At 50.4% G+C, this 18,541-nt stretch overlaps 2 protein-coding genes across 2 annotated transcripts; one reads left to right on the forward strand and one right to left on the reverse strand.

Annotated features, from left to right (window-relative positions):
- The first annotated feature begins 2,752 nt into the window (after positions 1-2,752).
- On the forward strand, positions 2,753-3,316 carry LOC136465540 (uncharacterized). Its single transcript, XM_066464227.1, has one exon. The coding sequence runs from the start codon at positions 2,753-2,755 to the stop codon at positions 3,314-3,316; it is 564 nt and encodes a 187-aa protein (XP_066320324.1).
- A 5,740-nt stretch (positions 3,317-9,056) lies between these two features.
- Positions 9,057-10,345, reverse strand: LOC136465541 (uncharacterized). Its single transcript, XM_066464228.1, has 4 exons — positions 10,037-10,345; positions 9,658-9,961; positions 9,415-9,519; positions 9,057-9,343 (listed from the first exon to the last, which is right to left on the reverse strand). The coding sequence occupies exons 1-4, from the start codon at positions 10,343-10,345 to the stop codon at positions 9,057-9,059; spliced, it is 1,005 nt and encodes a 334-aa protein (XP_066320325.1).
- Positions 10,346-18,541: the final 8,196 nt, after the last annotated feature.

The following is an 18,541-nucleotide window of genomic DNA, read 5'->3' on the forward strand; positions in this document are numbered from 1 at the left end:
TTCTTCTCCGGCATCTCGCCGGCGACAAACTCGCACAGTTGCGACTTGCGGTCCGGATAGGCTGGGTATGGGTGCTGCAGCGTCGTGAGGTCACCAGGGAAACCCAACGAAGGGCTAAAGGCGGTGGCTTAGCTCTCCTGGCGGCCGACGCTGGCGTCACGGCAAGTAGGACAGCGTGGAGTCAGCTGCGAGGTGGCTGTGAAGCGCCAGTGGGGCTCCGAGTGAGGCGCTTCCGTGTTACGGTGCTCCGACGAGCGCGTCTAGGGTGCTAGGCAGAACTCTAGGGGCTTGGGTAAGGCTATCCGCATCGGCAGCGATGGTGGCTTGGCTGCGACGGCGCGTGGCGGCGAACGTGCGGCTGCGGCCTAAATTGGGCCAAGGGGCGCCTCTTTTTCCTTCGATTGGGGTCACTGGCGAGCCAAGGGATTCGACAGTGACGACAAGAAGGGTGCGACGGAGTCGACAGTGCGGCATGGCATGCGGCAGAACTCTGGCGGTCTCGCGGCCATGGCGGCTGGGGCAAAACAGAGGCTCCCTGCCCCTTCTTCCAAGCGGCTGGGTGTGTGAGGTCAAGACGAAGCTCGACGGCCAGATTCCCTATCGCGGGGTGGCCAGAGACGGCGGGGAGATCCATGGCACGACGGCGCTCTGGAGCGCGTTCACGCCAGTGAGGTCAAACGGCTAGGGTCTTCCGAGGCTCGTCTTTAGTCGCCAAGGCATGCATGGCATGCGCGGCATCGAGGCGTACACAATGGTGGACGACATGGGGGCCAAGAGTCCACAAGGGCCAAGATGGCGCCTGTGGGGGGTACGACCTCGGATACCCATGGCAGGTTACATGGGCTATGCCTCCAGGGGCAGCCCAGCCTGTAAGAAGGAGACTTACGGGGCACAATTCTGCTCGGTGACCCCTGCAAGGCACGAAGAGGATATCCTAAAGATGTTACAAGATCTGATAGGATATGTACGATCCCATGTTTCTTGTAATCTATTATTACTTCTCGGTTATCTCTCAGATCTAACCGACTTGTAACCTTGCCCCCCAGACTATATAAGGCGGGCAGGGACCCCCTACGAATTCATGGCAAATCATACGATAGCTAATGCAAACCAATAGACCACAGGAGTAAGGTATTACGTCGTACCGACGGACTGAACCTGTATAACTCGTGTGTCTCTATTGCCTTCTTGTTCTTGATTACACGCTCCTCTACCGATCAATCTACCATCGCGGGGTGCCCCTCGGTGGACTGCCGATGATATTCTATCGACAGTTGGCGCGCCAGGTAGAGGTGTGCGTGCTGTTTCCTTGTCGAACAAGATGGTTTTTTCCGTAGGCTCTTCGTCCCTCCCGCAGCCCGGCCAGATCTTCATGGTTGGATCCATCACGTGGGTCATCAATGCCGATGGAGTTGGAGAGCTTCTCGAGCCGGTGTAGATCTATTCTGCACCGACCACCTTCGCACCTACAACTGCAGATCCAATCTCGAAACCACTTTTGGGGTCGACTCCATTAGCCACCCACCGCTCGCTTCCTTGCTACTAGAGGAGGCATGTCAACAACGATGATCTGATCGAATCTATCGATCAGGTCAGCCTGAAACTCACCGATTGCCTCTCCATTGCTGAGTCGGCTCTGGACACCCTTGTTCAGCACCGAGCACCCTCCGATCCTGATCTATCAACGTTCAATGCTCGGCAGGCTCCAGGGCCTGCCGCCCTACCTTTCGGGCTCGCCAACACCGCAACTACATATCAGGACGCCCTGAGGGGCAAATTCACCGACCAGCTCACCGACCAATTTCCATCAACCGTCAACATGCTGCACGCCGGCTAGGGTCTCGGAGCATCTCTCCAAACTATCCTTGAGGAAAATCCAGACTCTGAATCTCAAGGATCCACCGAGCCCCTCGCTGAGACCTTCACCAAGCAACCTCCTCTCCTGCCTTTCTGGGGTGGTGCGATTTTCAATGTCAGTATCGACAGCCCCCCCCGGAATGGCGAAACAGACAAGGAACGCGCCGCCCGTGAAAATAGGAACGCCAACCACGCGCAACGGCGTGATAATGAATGCGCCATCGCAATGGCCGAGGCCACTCATGATAACCAGTTCGATTCACAAGGAAGGCCCCTCCATTGCAACCTCAACGAAGAATTCCTCCACGTTGACGGCCACGATGTTTTCAAGACTCCGAGTGCTAATTTGGTCGTGGTCGCCAACGAACTTGCTCACCTCCCGCAGATGCCTGAGCTCACCAAGGTCGCCACTATGCTTAAAGCGGCACACTATCAAGTTAACGAGATTCAAGAAGTTCAGAGACCTTCATGCTCCACAAGCGTGATCCACCGATCAGTTGATCCTAGATCCAATCGCCGCCCCAATCAAAGCCACTTCGCCGACCAGTCACCACCTCCCCAGGGGGGAGTTGGTGGCCACCGCATCGAGCATCATCGCCAGCACGACCAAGAGGTCGAACAGGACACCCGAGTGCACCTCAGCAACCTTCGGGACGCACGACGGCGTATCGACCAACGACGTTTCGGGCGCCATGAAGATGAAGTACGACGTCGCCAAGAGTACGAGCAGGAATACGGCAACCCAGACTCAGCTCTAGAGCTGATCGTCACTAGCAATACTACCGATGTTGGTCTCGGCAGCCCGGAAGGGCCCCCTGCGTTCACCAGGGCACTCCAAACGCTCTAGTGGCCCCGTGGTTTCAAAATCACCGGAGTCGAGCCCTATGAAGGAAGGATGAACCCAACTCAGTGGCTGCAGGCTTATGCCACCGCCATCTGTACCGCCAGAGGAGACACCAACGTCATGGCAAACTATCTCCCTGTTATGCTCACGCCAGCCGCCATGAGCTGGTTCAGAAGCCTCGCCCCGGACTCCATCGGCTCTTGGGAAGATCTGAAGAGAGTTTTCACCGACAACTACATGGCCACTTGTAGGCGGCCATGCACCAAGCACGATCTCAACCGCATCAACCAAAAGCCGTCTGAACTACTCCGCAGCTACATTAGACGCTTTTCTGAGATGAGGAATTCTATTCCCAACATCACGGAAGCCGAAGTCATCACCGCCTTCATCCGAGGACTTCATCATCGAGAACTCTGTTCTAAGTTCAATAGAAAGCCACCTATCGGCATCGGCGAGATGATCATAACCGCCAACCAGTACGTCGACGCTGAGGAAGCAGAGGTGCGTTTTAACGAAGATACGGGCACTAATCGCCCGCCTCACCGCCACGACGACCGGAACAACGACCGACAGCACAACGTTCGCCGCCACGATGACCACAACGACAACCGATAGTACAACGATCACCGCTACAACGACCGTAGTTTCCACCGGGACAGTGAACATGATCGGCCAGATGGATTCAAACCTGGTCAGAATCACCGCCGCCGACCAGATCACTTTGTTGCCAACGTCAATGAGCCACGCGCAAAGCATAACTACGATGAGCAGTACAAGAAGATCCTCGATGGCCCGTGCCCCCTGCACAAAAACGCCAAACACAAGATGAATGATTGCCTTGGTTTGGCTAAGGAGTTCCAGGAGAAAAAGTACAACGACGACAATGGTGGGAACGGAGGACGCCGATCACCAGGGGATAATAATAACGCCTTCCAGGACCACGATAAGGTGGTCGTCACCATCTTCGGGGGTTTCGCCTCCAACGAAAGCAGAAGGGAACGGAAGCTCGCCGCCCAACGAGTGCTCGCTGTAGTCTCAGAAGAAACTACTGCCAACCCCAGCTATCATCCATGGTCCGAAATCTCCATCACCTTCAGCAGAGCTGACCAGTGGGCGGACATACCCTACATAGGGCATTTTCCCCTTGTCCTTGACGCGACTGTCCAGAAGGTGCTATTCAGAAAAGTCCTCGTCGACCGTGGGAGCGCTTTGAATCTACTCTTCGCCGGGGCGTTAAGGGAGCTCGGACTCAGGACAACAGACCTCACGCCCTCAGACTCCTCCTTCTAGGGCATGGTACCTGGCAGGGCATCTAGACCACTTGGGGAAATTACCCTACTAGTACAGTTCGGCACGGCAACCAACTACAGAGTGGAGCATATAAACTTTTATGTCGCCAACTTCGACACCGCCTACCACGCCATACTAGGGCGTCTGGCTCTGACCAAGTTCATGGCCGTTCCACACTATGCATATCTAGTGTTGAAGATGCCTTCGCCTATAGGAGTCCTATCTCTGCGGGCCAACCTCTCTGTCGCCTATGCCTGCGAGACGAAAAGTCTCGCCCTTGCCGAAGCCACCGACCTCTCCATCCAGATGGCCAATGTGGTCGCCGAAGCCAAGACCGCATCTGCTGATGACATGGAGATCCCAGAGCCTCCCCGGGCCTCCGCCAAGTCCAAGGAAGTCAAGGAGATCGGCCTTGGCCTCGACGACCCTTCCAAGACGGTGAAAATCAGGGCTCACCTTGACCCCAAATAGGAAGGCACACTCATCTCCTTCCTACGTGCCAACGCCGATGTGTTTGCTTGGAAACCTGCAGACATGCCGGGGGTACCACGAGAGAAGATCGAGCACTCCTTGAATGTCTCGCCGACCACTAAGCCGATCAAGCAGAAACTTCGCTGATTCACGCTGGACAAAAAGGAGGCTATTAGGGTAGAAATAAAACGGCTTTTAGCTGCCGGATTTATAAAAGAAGTGTATCATCCAGATTGGTTAGCTAATCCTATTCTTGTTAAGAAAAAGAATAAAGAATGAAGAATGTGTGTTGATTATACTGATCTTAACAAACACTGCCCTAAAGACCCCTTCGGTTTGCCTCGGATAGACGAGGTTGTAGACTCCACCGCTGGCTGCGAGTTGCTCTCCTTTCTCGACTGTTACTCAGGCTACCATCAAATCTCTCTCAAGGAGGAAGACCAGGTTAAAACATCGTTCATCACGCCTTTCGGTGCATACTGCTACACCACTATGTCCTTCGGACTAAAGAACGTTGGCGCGACCTACCAAAGGGCTATCTAGACGTGCCTCGACCAACAGATCAGCCGCAACATCGAAGCCTACATCGACGACGTGGTCGTCAAGACTAGAACCGCCGACAACCTTATCACCAACCTTGAAGAAACTTTCTCCAACCTAATCAAATACCGATGGAAGTTGAACCCTTCAAAGTGCATCTTCGGAGTTCCATCCGGAATCCTGCTCGGCTACATCATCAGCGCTCGGGGCATCGAACCAAACCCTAACAAAGTCTCTGCCATCACCAACATATAACGGCCGACGTGTGTCAAGGATATACAGAAGCTTACAGGCTACATGGCTGCGTTAAGCCGATTTATCTCGCGCCTCGGTGAAAAAGGGCTACCTTTCTTCAAGCTCCTCAAGGCCTCTGAGCTTTTTTCTTGGTCGGAGGAGGCAGACACAGCTTTTGAGCAGCTCAAGTTGTTTTTAACAAAACCTCCAATCATGACAGCGCCATGACCAGATGAAACTCTGCTGGTTTACATCGCCGCCACTTCTCGAGTTGTCAGTATGGCTATTGTCGTCGAACGCGAGGAAACTGGACACGCCTACATGGTACAGCGTCCGATCTATTTCATCAACGAGGTACTTAATGAGCCCAAAACTCGTTATCCTCAGGTGCAAAAGCTGTTATATGCAATTTTAATCACCACGCACAAGCTCCGACATTACTTCGAATACTACAAGATCGCCGTGGTCACTGAGTTCCCTCTGGGAGACATTCTCCGAAATAAAGAGGCCAATGGTCGTATCATCAAGTGGGCTATTGAGCTCGGCACCTACTCCATTGACTTCAGAAGCAGGCCGACCGTAAAGTCACAGGCGCTCGCTGATTTCATCGCTGAGTGGACCAAAATCCAAGAACCCATCGCCGCCACTTGCCTTGAGCACTGGGTGATGTACTTCGACGGTGCCCTTAATATCAATGGGGCCGGTGCGGACATTCTGTTCGTTACACCGACAAGGGATAAACTCAGATATGTTCTTCGCATACACTTCGCGGTCTCCAACAACGCCGCGGAATACGAAGCATGTCTCCACGGCCTCCGAATAGCCGTCGAGCTCGGCGTAAAATGCCTCATGGTATACGGGGATTCCGCGCTGGTTATCAATCAACTTAATAAAGATTGGTCCTACTCCAATGAGAAAATGGATGCTTACTGCGCCGAAATCAGGAAGATTGAAGGGAAATTCTACGGCATCGAGTACCATCATGTGGTACGGGATCAAAATCAAATAGCCGACCAGCTATCGAAGATAGGATCTTCTCGCACTACGGCTCCGCCGAGGGTCTTCGTTTAGGACCTCTTGACACCATCCATTAAGGAAGACAAGGAAGTTGTAGAAGTAACCCCTGCCGAGCAGTTGGTACTCACGATACCTTCGCAGGTCACCGATTGGAGGGAATAGTTCATCAAATACCTCTCCAACGGCGAAGTACCTGCCAACAAAATCGAAACCGAATGATTAATTTGCTGAAGTAAGCACTATGTGTTGGTGGATGGCAGCTTGATGAGGAAAAGTGCCAAGGAAGGGATCCTGTAGAAGTGCATCATCCAAGATGATGGCGTGAAGCTACTATCTGAAATTCACTCTGGCTCCTATGGCAATCATGCGGCTTCAAGAACACTGGTCGGCAAAGCTTTCCGGGCAGGTTTTTACTGGCCCACGGCTATTACCGATGCAGAAGATCTCGTTCGATGATGTGAAGGGTGTTAATTTTTCGCCGAACAAATACATGTGCCGGCACAAGAATTACAGACCATTCCAGCTTCCTGGCCGTTCGTGTGCTGGGGACTGGATATGATCGGGCCTTTCAAACCTGCGCCAGGAGGTTTTCGGTACATGTACGTCGCCATTGATAAGTTCTCCAAGTGGATCGAGTACAAACCACTCGTCACAGCTACTGCTAAGAAAGCAGTCGGGCTCTTTGAAGACATCGTACACAGATTCGGTCTCCCGAACAGCATCATCACCGACCTCGGGACAACTTTTACCGGCCATCATTTTTGGGACTTCTATGAGGATAGGTGCATCTCTGTTAAATACGTTTCCGTTGCTCATCCTAGAGCTAACGGTCAGGTTGAGCGAGCTAATGGTATGATCCTCGACGCCCTCAAGAAAAGGCTCTATCAGAAAGAAGAAAAGCACCCGGGCAGATGGCTCAAAGAACTACCAGCTGTGGTCTAGGGACTGCGCACTCAAGCTAGTCACAGTACCAATGTATCTTCATATTTTATGGTCTATGGCTCAGAGGCCATACTTCCAGCAGATATTGCATTCCGAGCACCCAGAGTAGAAAACTATGATGAAGACCAAGCCACAGCTATTCGGACAGAAGACATTGATCGGGCCAAGGAAGAACGTCTGATTACTTGCGTTCGCACAACCAAGTACCTCGAAGGTCTGTGGAGGTATTACAACCGTAACGTCAAAGGACGTTCGTTCGCGATCGGCGACCTCGTCTTACGTCGGAAACAAAAAAACGAAGGGCTTCACAAGCTGTCTTCACCATGGGAGGGCCCTTACATCGTAAAAGGTGTTACTCGACCAGGGTCTTATCGCTTATGCGACTTAGATGGACTCAATGTTCCCAACTCCTGGCACATAGAGCACCTTATATGTTTCTACCCCTGAAATAACATAGACATGTATTCTTTACTTTAATATTAATAAAGTTCGGGTCTCCATAATTTCTCTACATTTTTTCCTTCATCATAAGCTTCAACTACCGTTAGCGGGATATAAGCCACTCCGCGACGGCCTCCAATACGCTCGACTAGTACGGCAACTCCAATTCGCCGAGCACGATTACTCCAATTCACCGAGCACGATTACTCCAATTCGCCGAGCACAATAACTCTAATTCGCCGAGCACGATTTCTCCAATTCGCCGAGCATGATTTCTCCAATTCGTCGAGCACAATTACTCTAATTCGCCGAGCACGATAACTCCAATTCGCCAAGCATGATTTCTCCAATTCGCCGAGCACGATTTCTCCAATTCGCCGAGCACGATTTCTCCAAATCGCCGAGCACGATTCGTCCAATTCACCGAGCATGATTTCTCCAAATCGCCGAACACGACCTCTCCAATTCGCCGAACACGACCTCTCCAAGTCGCCAAACACGACCTCTCCAATTCACCGAACACGACCTCTCCAATTCGCCGAACACGACCTCTCCAATTCGCCGAACACATTAACTCCCAATCACCAAACACGATTTTTCCAAAAATCGCCTACTATGCTTCCTCCGGGTCGCGTAGGTTTTTCTACAAAAACAACGGCGGTGTTGCACTTCCAATTTTCGCAACATAGCCCGTCGATCGTCAAACAACACACCTTTTTTCCTTCTGTTTTCTATGGAAATGACCCAGTCCCAGACTACATCCTACACGTGCTTAGGGGCTCCACCCACTGCGTTACAGTTGGTCGGCTGTGGTTCCTTGGCAATGCATGTTCATCCTACATGTGTCAGCGCCTTTGTGCTCGACGTTATGGACTATGGGCTAGTCAAGGCCTAGAATTCAGATATGAACTAACCGCTCAGACGCCGCTTTAGCCATTTCTCTCGCCACGTTACTCAAGTTGGCTGCTGGGCAGAATGTTTTTTCGCAATAGTAATTCTGGAGGACACCAAGGCTCTAACATCCCACCAAACGTACCACGAGCTCGGTGCTCTATGTGTTGGGCAGTAGGACACGGTCTTATGACAACGCCTATTTCTCCAACATAGGCATGGGCTCCGCGTTATGCGTTATGGATCACGACCTAACTAAGGCATCTAGTTCAGTGAAAACTAAACGATCGAACACAGCTTATATTGGGAAAAGTGCATCGGGTTGATAATACACAGATTTTTCATAGCCAGACAAATCAAGTATTACAGGCGGTAATATCCAAGCAGTTCTTTAAGCTTCGCCAACAGCTTTTGTCTCGCCAAACAGGTCTATATCGCCGACAAGCACTTTCGCCACATCCTCAATGTCATCCTCCAGCTGCTGGGTCTACGCGTCGCTCAGCCCATCGGCGAACCCACCACCTATCGACTAGATGTCGACGGACGGATAATGGGACTGAACCACCGCAAGGGCATGAGTAGCGGCGGTCAAAACGGTGTCGCGATTGAAGTTTTTGAAGTTCTCCCACGCTGCCTTGCATCTCTGAACGATGGTGTCTAGCCCTTGCTGCCTACCATCAGGACGGGGCGCCAGTTCAACATCGACGTAGTCCAGCACTGGTTTTATTGTGGCAGTTATAGTGTTGAAGTTGTCCTTCTGGACTTTGGCTTCTTGCACCAGCACATCGAACTGTGCCTTGGTTTTATGTTGATAATCTGCAAGAATTACAATGGTTCGTCACGGTAAAAAAGTATTACGGCGTCACTTCTGATCAGGGGAAACCTACCTTTCAATTCTTTGGCCAGTTTGTCGGCTCGCTCCGACTCTTTTGTTTTCTCTTGTCGGATTTGTTTGATGGTTTGGCGAAGCTGGTCGAGTTCTACATCTTGCTCTGCAAGCACAAAAGATAAGAAACGGAAAAATATACGGCCACTTACTACAAAGCACATTATGTGAAAAAGAATATCGGATTTTAGCTTGGATACATCCTCCAACTGTTGGCACTTCCGGTCGAGCTGTTCAGTTTTACTATTGAGTTCCCCGTTTTTCTTGCTCAACTGCTCGGACATCTTCTTAAGTTCCTTGGATACAATTGCCAGCTCCTCGGATGTCTTCTTTAGCTGCTTGGACGAAGCCATTAGTCGCTCGGACAGAACCCCATTTTGAGGTTCAAGGTCCCATGAATTCGACTCCGCAAGGTCCCGCTCACGCTGGGCCCTCTGAATAATTTTCTCCAATAGACTTAAAGCCTCCCGGAGTATCTTATTTTCCTCGGCGAGGGGCTCCATCCTCTTTATCAGTTGGTGCCGTTGGTCGGCTGTCCGAGCTATCCCCTATGGATTAACAATGCAAGACATAAACCTTGATCTTCCGACAACATATATCGGCGTTATTGGCGTGGCACTCACCTCGATTTGAGTCATTACTCCAGCGATGGCGGATTTCAACCTCTTTATCTCTCTAGTGGTGTTTTCTTCCTCGACGACTACCACCTCTTCCCTGCATTTCCGGAGAATCCGGACGGACTGGGGCTCAGGCGCGGCACGCTCAATCTCCATGACCTCATCCTCCTCCACCATTGCTTGAGGCACCTTCGGGGGGCTCCATGGTTGGACCGCCGCTCTGACCACTCCTGGCACCTCTGCGGGTGACGACGTTCGCTCCTCAGCAGTTGATAGAGTCGCATCTATAACCTCTGGTGCATCAACAACAGCCATAGTTTCCGCTTCCAAGGTAATGACTTTTTCGGTCGTAGCCGCGGTTGCGGTCATCGACACGCTGGTCGTGTGCTCCAACGATTCACCATCACTGGGTCTACTAGGAGCGGCGGCTGGCCCACCCACTGTTCATCCAGCACTAGGGGACTCCTGGACGGGCGCAGTCGTCATTTTTTCTTTTGAGGTCACAGGCCTCGGTGTCGCACTGCGTAATATCGGCTTCTCAGAAACAAGGTGAAATCAAAGAACAATATAATTACTCCAAGGCGAATATACTCACGGTTTGGTCTTCCGATTGATTTTCTTGAATCGGCAATGCCTGCCTGACCCCCTAGGCATGGCTGCTTGGTCGGCCTTGTGGGAGGACTCCTACGCCTCCACAGTGGGCTGCCACTCTTCTTGGTGCTCGGAGGCCCCCACCTTCTGTGCGTTGTTCGGGGACTTCGGTAGTTTGCATTGCCGGGGCTTCTGCCGTTGCCCGACCATAACTTTCCCCTACTCGATGCTTGGGAGCGACATCATCCGCCGGTACCTCCGTCGTGCTCGGCAGAAGTGCTGACTGGTCCTCACCATCGTCCGACCACTCCAGCACAGCAGTTCGTCGTGGCCGAACTGCTCGGTCCTCTCCAAGAGAGATGCCTCCTGGTTTATGTGCATGAGAGCTGGCGGTTTTTCTCCTTTTTTGGACTGGCTCATCTACTGTCGGTCTCTTCCCACAGACCTTCTTTGACACTGGGGATGGACTATCTGACGAGGAGCTTGGCTCACCCTCTTCATGCTGTAGTGGTCGTCGAGGATCTACTCCTTTTGGCCAATTGGCTCTCGGCACGTCTGAAAAGTATATTGCCCTATCCTGCGAATGAATCTTTTCATAAGTGAGTTAGTCCTATGCTCGGCAATTAATGCCTGATAGATGTGAAGCGAAATGGTTACCTGAGGAGGCGGGTTGGTGCAGTTGAAAGCCTTCGTTCCTTTTGGCTAGCTGAACGAGACATTCAAAGTAAATAGATCCATGGCATGGTCCATCACTTCCTTCTTTGTCAGACGGTCTGTGTTTTCACGGGTACCGTCATTGTCACCTTTATAGTCAAATGCCGGGTGGGCCCTCTCTTTGCAGGGTTGGATGCGCCGAACTATGAAACTAGCTGCAACCAGTTCACCCCTAAGCTCCAAGCCTTTACTCAATTCCAGAAGTTCCATTACTTGCTCCATGTCAGCATTGTTGGATTTCTCCGACCAGTTACTATGGTTAACCGGGATGTGGTGGACGTCGCATCGAATCAATGGGTGACTTTGTTTGATATAGAGCCATCTAGAGTTCCAACCCTTCAGGGAGGCATTCAGCGGAACGTTGATATATTCGCTGGCCATCCCATCCCTGGGCTGCAGGTACATGCCACCGACCACCTTGGAACCGCTACCCCCCTTCTTCAGACAGAACAAGTGCCTAAAGAGGTTGAAGTGCGGCAGAACACCGAGAAATGCCTCGCAGAAATGGATAAAGATAGAAACATGTAGAATGGTGTTGGGGTGCAGATTACAGAGGCTAATCGCCCAAAACTCCATAAGATCCCTCAAAAAAGGGTGGACAGGAAACCCTAATCCTCGCCAGAAATAATCCTCAAATACTACAGCCTCATCAGTATGTGGTGTCGGGAAGGGCTCACCACTAGCTATCCGCCATCCAATAGTAAGATGGTCGAGGAGAACGCTCGCCGCCACCATCTTATCGAGATCCACCGCCGACGTCTTCAACGGCACCCACTCCTCGTCGCGGCTAGCTCCGGTGGCCACTTTCTTTGGCTTTGCAGCTCCTTTTTTCGGCGCCATCTCCTATGGTTTGGTCCTCGAGTTGGAGGCGAATGCTCACGATTGGTGCGGAAGGTGAAGCACAGGGATTGCGAAGGTAGGAAGTAGGGTGGCTTGACAGAGGTAGGAGGTGATGTGTGTGGCGGCGCGGTTATAAAGCACTTCCCCCACTCTGCCTTGACTCTGAGGGTTTTTGGGAAACCGTTCCCACGATCAGCGCTACATCGATTCCTCCAAAATGGTTTAATGGGCCGCAACTTGGGCTATCGCATCATAGTAGCCCATGCCGCTCATTTATCGCTGCCACATTCTCCAAATTCTCTACATTTTAATGAGGCTTAGTAACTGATACTGTATGGCCATTACTCTGAATTTCTTGCCGTGATTTGATTTATCCGATATCTACGCCAGAAACACGGGGACTGGCTACCTGCTCGGACGGTTCACTAATTTCTAAGCCTGGCACCACGTGACTACATCACCTACTGTCAGGGTCGGGGACTAAGTGGGCACACTTCACCTTGCGGTGAATGTGCTTGTTTTTTGTCTCGAGGCTACGCTTAGGGACTAGCTACCTGCTCGGACGGTTCACTAATTTCTGAGCCTGGCACCACATGACTACGTCACCTACTGTCAGGCTCAGGGACTAAGTGGGCACACTTCACCTTATGGTGAATGTGTTTGTTTTTCTGAAAGACTCCGAGCATCCAAAGGATAAACCAGGTATCTTTACCATTTGATTTCGGATTCTAAGTGGGTACACTTCACTTAACCATGCAGGAATTTTTAATTTTGGATTTGAGCTCCTTACACCCTTATGACAAGCCATGTTCAGAACATACATCGGCGATGTTGTATGCTGCTCGGCAGTTTCTCACAACTGCTCGGCAACTCCTTATGGTGGTCGGATCATGATTTGGACAGCTCGGATTTGGTTCGCACCTGCTCGGTAAGTCTAAAGACGGCGTTGCACAATGGGTACAAGGCGCTCGGGGACTAGCTGTGGGGGGTACGACCCTAGATATCCACGGCAGGTTACATGGGCTATGCCTCTAGGGGCGGCCCAGCCTACAAGAAGGAGACTTGCGGGGCCCAATTCTGCTCGGTGACCCCCGCAAGGCACGGAGAGGATATCCTGAAGATGTTACGAGATCTGATAGGATATGTATGATCCCATGTTTCTTGTAATCTGTTATTACTTCCCGGTTATCTCTCAGATCTAACCAACTTGTAACCTTGCCCCCCAGACTATATAAGGCGGACAGGGACCCCCTATGAATTCATGGCAAATCATACGATAGCTAATGCAAACCAACAGACCATAGGAGTAAGGTATTACGTCGTACCAATGGCCTAAACCTGTATAACTCGTGTGTCTCTGTTGCCTTCTTGTTCTTGATTACACGCTCCTCTACTGATCAATCTACCATCGCAGGGTGCCCCTTGGTGGACTGCCGACGATATTCTGTCGACAGCGCCTCACCGCGACATGGTGTGTTCACGGCGATCAGCATGGTAGGCATGACTTTACCGGCGTCATGGATGCCTATGGTTCAAGGGGTTAAGGCCGGTCTTGTGCGTGTGTGCGCGTGTGTTCGTGAGCCAGAAGGGGCTTTGGCCTTGCGTCCCATGGTGTGGGACGCGGCGATGGCCATGAACGTGATGCGACGGCGAGTGTAGATGGCTGGGCAAGGCAAGGTGGAGGGCTCACCATCGCTGTCAAAGGTGAAAGGATGGTGGTGTTGAGGCAGCTTGTGGCCATGTAGTCGGAAGAAGTGCAGTGCTGACCCATGACAGTGATGAAGATGATGGCGTCGTCTTTGACTCCGACGACTTTGGTAGCACGCGGGTGGCTCCGATCCTCCTCTCCTTGCTCCTCTCTCGTTCCTTCTCCTTCTCTTCTTCTCTATAGCTTGGTGTGGTTCGGGAGAGGTCACCGCATGGCGGCGGGGCATGGGAACGTGCTAGGGCACCCGGGGCTAGGGCTTTTATAGCCAAAGCTCAGCCATGGCATGGAATGAGCGGCTGGAGATGGCCAAAGGGCGCGCGGAGGGCTGTGATCGCGTCGAGGCTAGGGCTTTAGGGTCGTGATGTGGCTGCGAGTGCGATGGTGAAACCGATTTCACGCTCCTTAGTCAAAAAGGCGGGAGACAGGGAGGGGGTAGGTGCATGGCATGGCCATGGCGAGTTGGCTCGCGTGGCAGTAGTCATGCACCGTGCGTGACCCTATCGGGGAGCCGGTGCCAGCATGGCACCCATCCCATGGGGTCTTGCAGTCGGTTGTGAGGGCACGAACGGCGGGGAGGGGCCGAGGTGGCATCGGATTTCCCCCCACGGCACCTGTGCTCTGTTTTCTAAATGTAGAGGAGGGGACCAAGGAGGGGGATGACGAGGGTGTCCCACCCATCGGCCAGCGTGGGGAGGAGGTGATGATGTCGAGCTTGCTAGGCCACGCATGTGAGGCCAGTGAGGCTGGGAGGGCGAGCTGGGCCAGCAGCTAGAGCACGTGGGGTTTGGGGGCGAGTTGGACCTACTCTGCTGATCGGCCCGGCAAGGGAAGGAAGGCCTATGCTGGCTAGGCCTGTGGGTTGTGTGCGCGGGCCAGCGAAGCGGGGAGGGAGAGATGGGCCGGCTGGTGGGGCCCACATACTTAGGTGGTACTTAGGTGATTAATTTATTGCATAATAAATTAATTATAGGTAGTCACTTTTATTTGCATAACAAAAGATCAATAAAAGGCAACTCGCTCGTTTAGAATTAAAATGCATGCAAGAATGTAGGCGTTAGGGGTTTTAAACACACACATATACAACAAGTGACATGCTATGCTTATGAGTTTGTTCAGTTGGATTACGACTAATGCGACACTTAGGGTTGGCTCCTACAAATGTCACTCATCATCACATGGGGTTTTGAAGAAAAAAATTTGTAGTTAGGATTTTTGGTGTGTGGATTTTTAGGTTGTTACAGTCCTACCCCCTTAACAGAATCTCGTCCCCGAGATTAAAGTGTAACGTACCCTTCGAAGAGATAAGGATAATGTAGCCGGAGGTTGGACTCTTTCTCCCATGTTGCTTCTCTCTCAGTGTGATTGCTCCATTGGATCTTGCACATAGGAATAGTTTTGCTTTGGGTTTCTTTGGTATCTCTACCCAAGGATTCTGATAGGATGCTCTTTATACTCAAGAGTATCTTGAATGTCAAGTGTATTAGTTGGAGCTACTTCATCGGGCACTATCAAACACTTGCGTAGCTGTGAGACATGGAATACGGGATGTACACCCGCCAATTCCTTAGGTAGCTCAAGTTTGTAAGCGAGTTTTCCAATTCTCTTGCGTATCTTGTATGGCCCCACAAATCTAGGGGCAAGCTTGCCTTTCACATGGAATCTGATGGTTCCACATAGCGGGGATACCTTGAGATAGACAAAGTCTCCCACATTGAACTCAAGTTCTCTTCTTCTTTTGTCAGCATAGCTCTTGTATCGACTTTGAGCAATTCTCAAATTCTCCTTTACTTGAGCAACTCCTTCTTCGGCATCTTGAATCTTAGCAGAGTCAAAGAACGATCTTTCCCCTCGGTTGAGACCACATCAAAGGTGTCTTACAAGGTCTGTCATACAGAGCTTCAAACGGTGACATCTTGATACTGGCTTGGTAGCTGTTGTTGTAAGAGAACTCTGCATAGGGTAGGCATTTCTCCCAATCAGAGCCATAATTTAGTACACTAGCGCGAAGCATGTCTTCTAAGATCTAATTTACTCGTTCAGTCTATCCATCTGTCTATGGGTGATAAGCGGTACTGAAAATCAAGTCTGGTTCTAATGGACTTGTGCAGGGCTTCCTAGAATTAGGACATAAACTGGGGTGCCACTGATCAGATACAATACTAGAGGGAGCTCCATGCAGTCTGAGAATATGCTCAACATATAAATCTGCTACCTTTTCGGCATCAGGTCTTGGTCTTAACTGGTACAAAGTGAGCAACCTTGGTCAAACGATCAACAATCATCCTAAATGGAATCATTGCCTTTCTATGAACGGGGCAGTCCAACTATGAAATCCATGGATATGCTCTCCCATTTCCACTCAGGGAACGTCAAGAGGCTTTAACAATCCTGTAGGCCTTTGGTGTTCAGCCTTGACTCTATTATAGGTGTCACATCATGCCACATGTCCCTGCAATGTCTGTCTTCATGCCTTTCCACCAGAAGTGTTTCTTCAAGTCTTGATACATCTTTGAACCTCTAGGGTGAATATAGTACTTAGAATCATGAGCTTCTGACAGAATTTCCTCTCATAGTGCTAGATCAGAAGATACACAGATTCTGTCCCTGAACCAGATGGTTCCTTCTTCATCTTCATGGTGGTTGGTCTTGTAGCCTAGTTTCATCAGACCACGGAGATATTCGATCTCTTCACAATTTTTCTGAGCTTGATGGATGCGATGTGTGAGTTCATACTGTATGTGGAGCTCATTCAACAAGCCATGTGGTAGTATCTCAAGCTAGAAATCTTCAATCTCTTCGTTGAGCTCAGGTGGTACGAATTCAGTGATCAAAGTGTGACAGTAACTCTTGCGACTGAGAGCGTCTATGACTACATTAGCTTTTCCCAGATGATAGTGAATTTCTAGGTCATAGTCCTTAATCAACTCTAGCCAACGGCGTTGCCTCATATTCAAATCTTCTTGAGTGAAAAAGTACTTCAAGCTCTTGTGGTCGGTGTAGATATCACACTTGTTGCTTATCAAGTAATGCCTCTAGATCTTCAAAGCATGCACAACTACTGCTAACTCAAGATCATGAGTAGGGTAACGGTTCTCATGTTCTTTCAACTATCGAGAAGCATAAGCTATCACTCTTCCACCTTGCATCAATACACAGCCAAGTCCTTGACGGGATGCATCACAGTAAACCATGAAATCTTTGCTGATATTAGGCAATGCTAGCACAGGAGTTGTGGTAAGCTTCTATTTCAATCCTTGGAAGCTTTGCTCGCACTCGAGCATCCATTCAAACTCCTTAGTCTTCTTCAGAAGGTTGGTCATTGGACGGGCAATCTTGGAAAAGTTCTCGATGAATCGGCGGTAATATCCAGCCAATCCCAAGAAACTTCTGACTTCTATCACATTATAGGGGTTGATCCCACTCTTTCATAGCTTCAATCTTGGCTGGGTCAACTACGACACCTTTAGCTGATAGTACATGGCCTAGGAAGGCAACTTTCTATAGCCAAAACTCGCATTTGCTGAAACTTTGCGTAGAGCTGATGTTGGGCTAATTTCTCAAGCACAGTTCTCAGATGATGTTCATGTTCTTCGGCGGTGGGTGAATAAACAAGGATGTCATCAATGAATACTACCACGAACTTATCTAGTTCATCCATGAAAACCTTATTCATCATGTTCATGAAGTATGCGGGAGCATTCGTGAGTCCAAAGGACACCACAGTGAACTCAAACTGCCCATACCTAGTCACAAAAGCTGTCTTCGTGATGTCACTCTCTCGAATCTTCATCTAATGATAGCCAGATCTGAGATCAATCTTAGGAGAAATACTTGGCACCTCGAAGCTGATCAAGCAAATCATCAATCCTTGGCAGGGGGTACTTGTTCTTGATGGTGACTGCGTTCAAGTTCTGGTAATCGATACACATTCTCATTGAGCCATCCTTCTTCTTAACAAACAGAATAGGGGATCCCTAGGGTGAAGCACTGGGTCTGATATATCCCTTCGAGATGAGCTCATCAAGCTATTTCTTGAGCTCGGCCTAGTTCATCAACTAACATGCGATAGGGTCTCTTGGCAATGGGTCCTGTCCCCGGCAAAAGATCAATGATGAACTCTACATCACGGTCTGGTGGCATACCCGGTAATTCTTTAGGGAATACATCGGAATAGTCTCGGACCACAGGCACATCATGAACTGTCTTCTCCTCTTTTTGTGATTCTAAACTGGCTTTAAGGGCACATAGGATAGAAGTGGACTTTTCGAACTGAGGTTCACTCCTAATAACTTGGCCTGATGGGTGGGTCACTTGGACGTATCTAGGTGAACATGATATGATACCTCGGTGAATGGTTAGCCAATCCATACCTAAGATGACATCTAGGCTCGTGGAAGGTAACAGGGTTAGGTCAGCTTCAAAGATAAGACCCTCAATGGTAAGACTCACTCCCTTACAGATGTGGGTGCACTTTAGGTCTCCTAAAGGTGAGCTGGTGATGATGGGCTTTCCATGTGGGGTTACAGGCAGGTCATGCTCTCATGCAAACTTGGATGATATGTAAGAACAAGTTGCTCTAGAGTCAAATAGAACTGATGCAGTATTGCCATTAACTAAAAACATACTATACACAATGTCAGGGGCAGCCTGTGCTTCCT

Source organism: Miscanthus floridulus, chromosome 7, assembly GCF_019320115.1.
Source record: "Miscanthus floridulus cultivar M001 chromosome 7, ASM1932011v1, whole genome shotgun sequence".
Taxonomy (NCBI): domain Eukaryota; kingdom Viridiplantae; phylum Streptophyta; class Magnoliopsida; order Poales; family Poaceae; genus Miscanthus; species Miscanthus floridulus.

What these genes read in the sequence shown, in the direction of transcription:
- LOC136465540 (XM_066464227.1), top strand. Translation starts at nt 2,753, where the DNA reads ATGAACCCAACTCAGTGGCTGCAGGCTTATGCCACCGCCATCTGTACC.
- LOC136465541 (XM_066464228.1), bottom strand. Translation starts at nt 10,345, where the DNA reads ATGGCTGTTGTTGATGCACCAGAGGTTATAGATGCGACTCTATCAACT. An exon ending in GAGTAATGACTCAAATCGAG is followed by an intron (nt 9,962 to 10,036) that starts GTGAGTGCCACG and finishes GTTAATCCATAG; the next exon opens with GGGATAGCTCGGACAGCCGA. An exon ending in GAAAAACGGGGAACTCAATA is followed by an intron (nt 9,520 to 9,657) that starts GTAAAACTGAAC and finishes TTGTGCTTGCAG; the next exon opens with AGCAAGATGTAGAACTCGAC.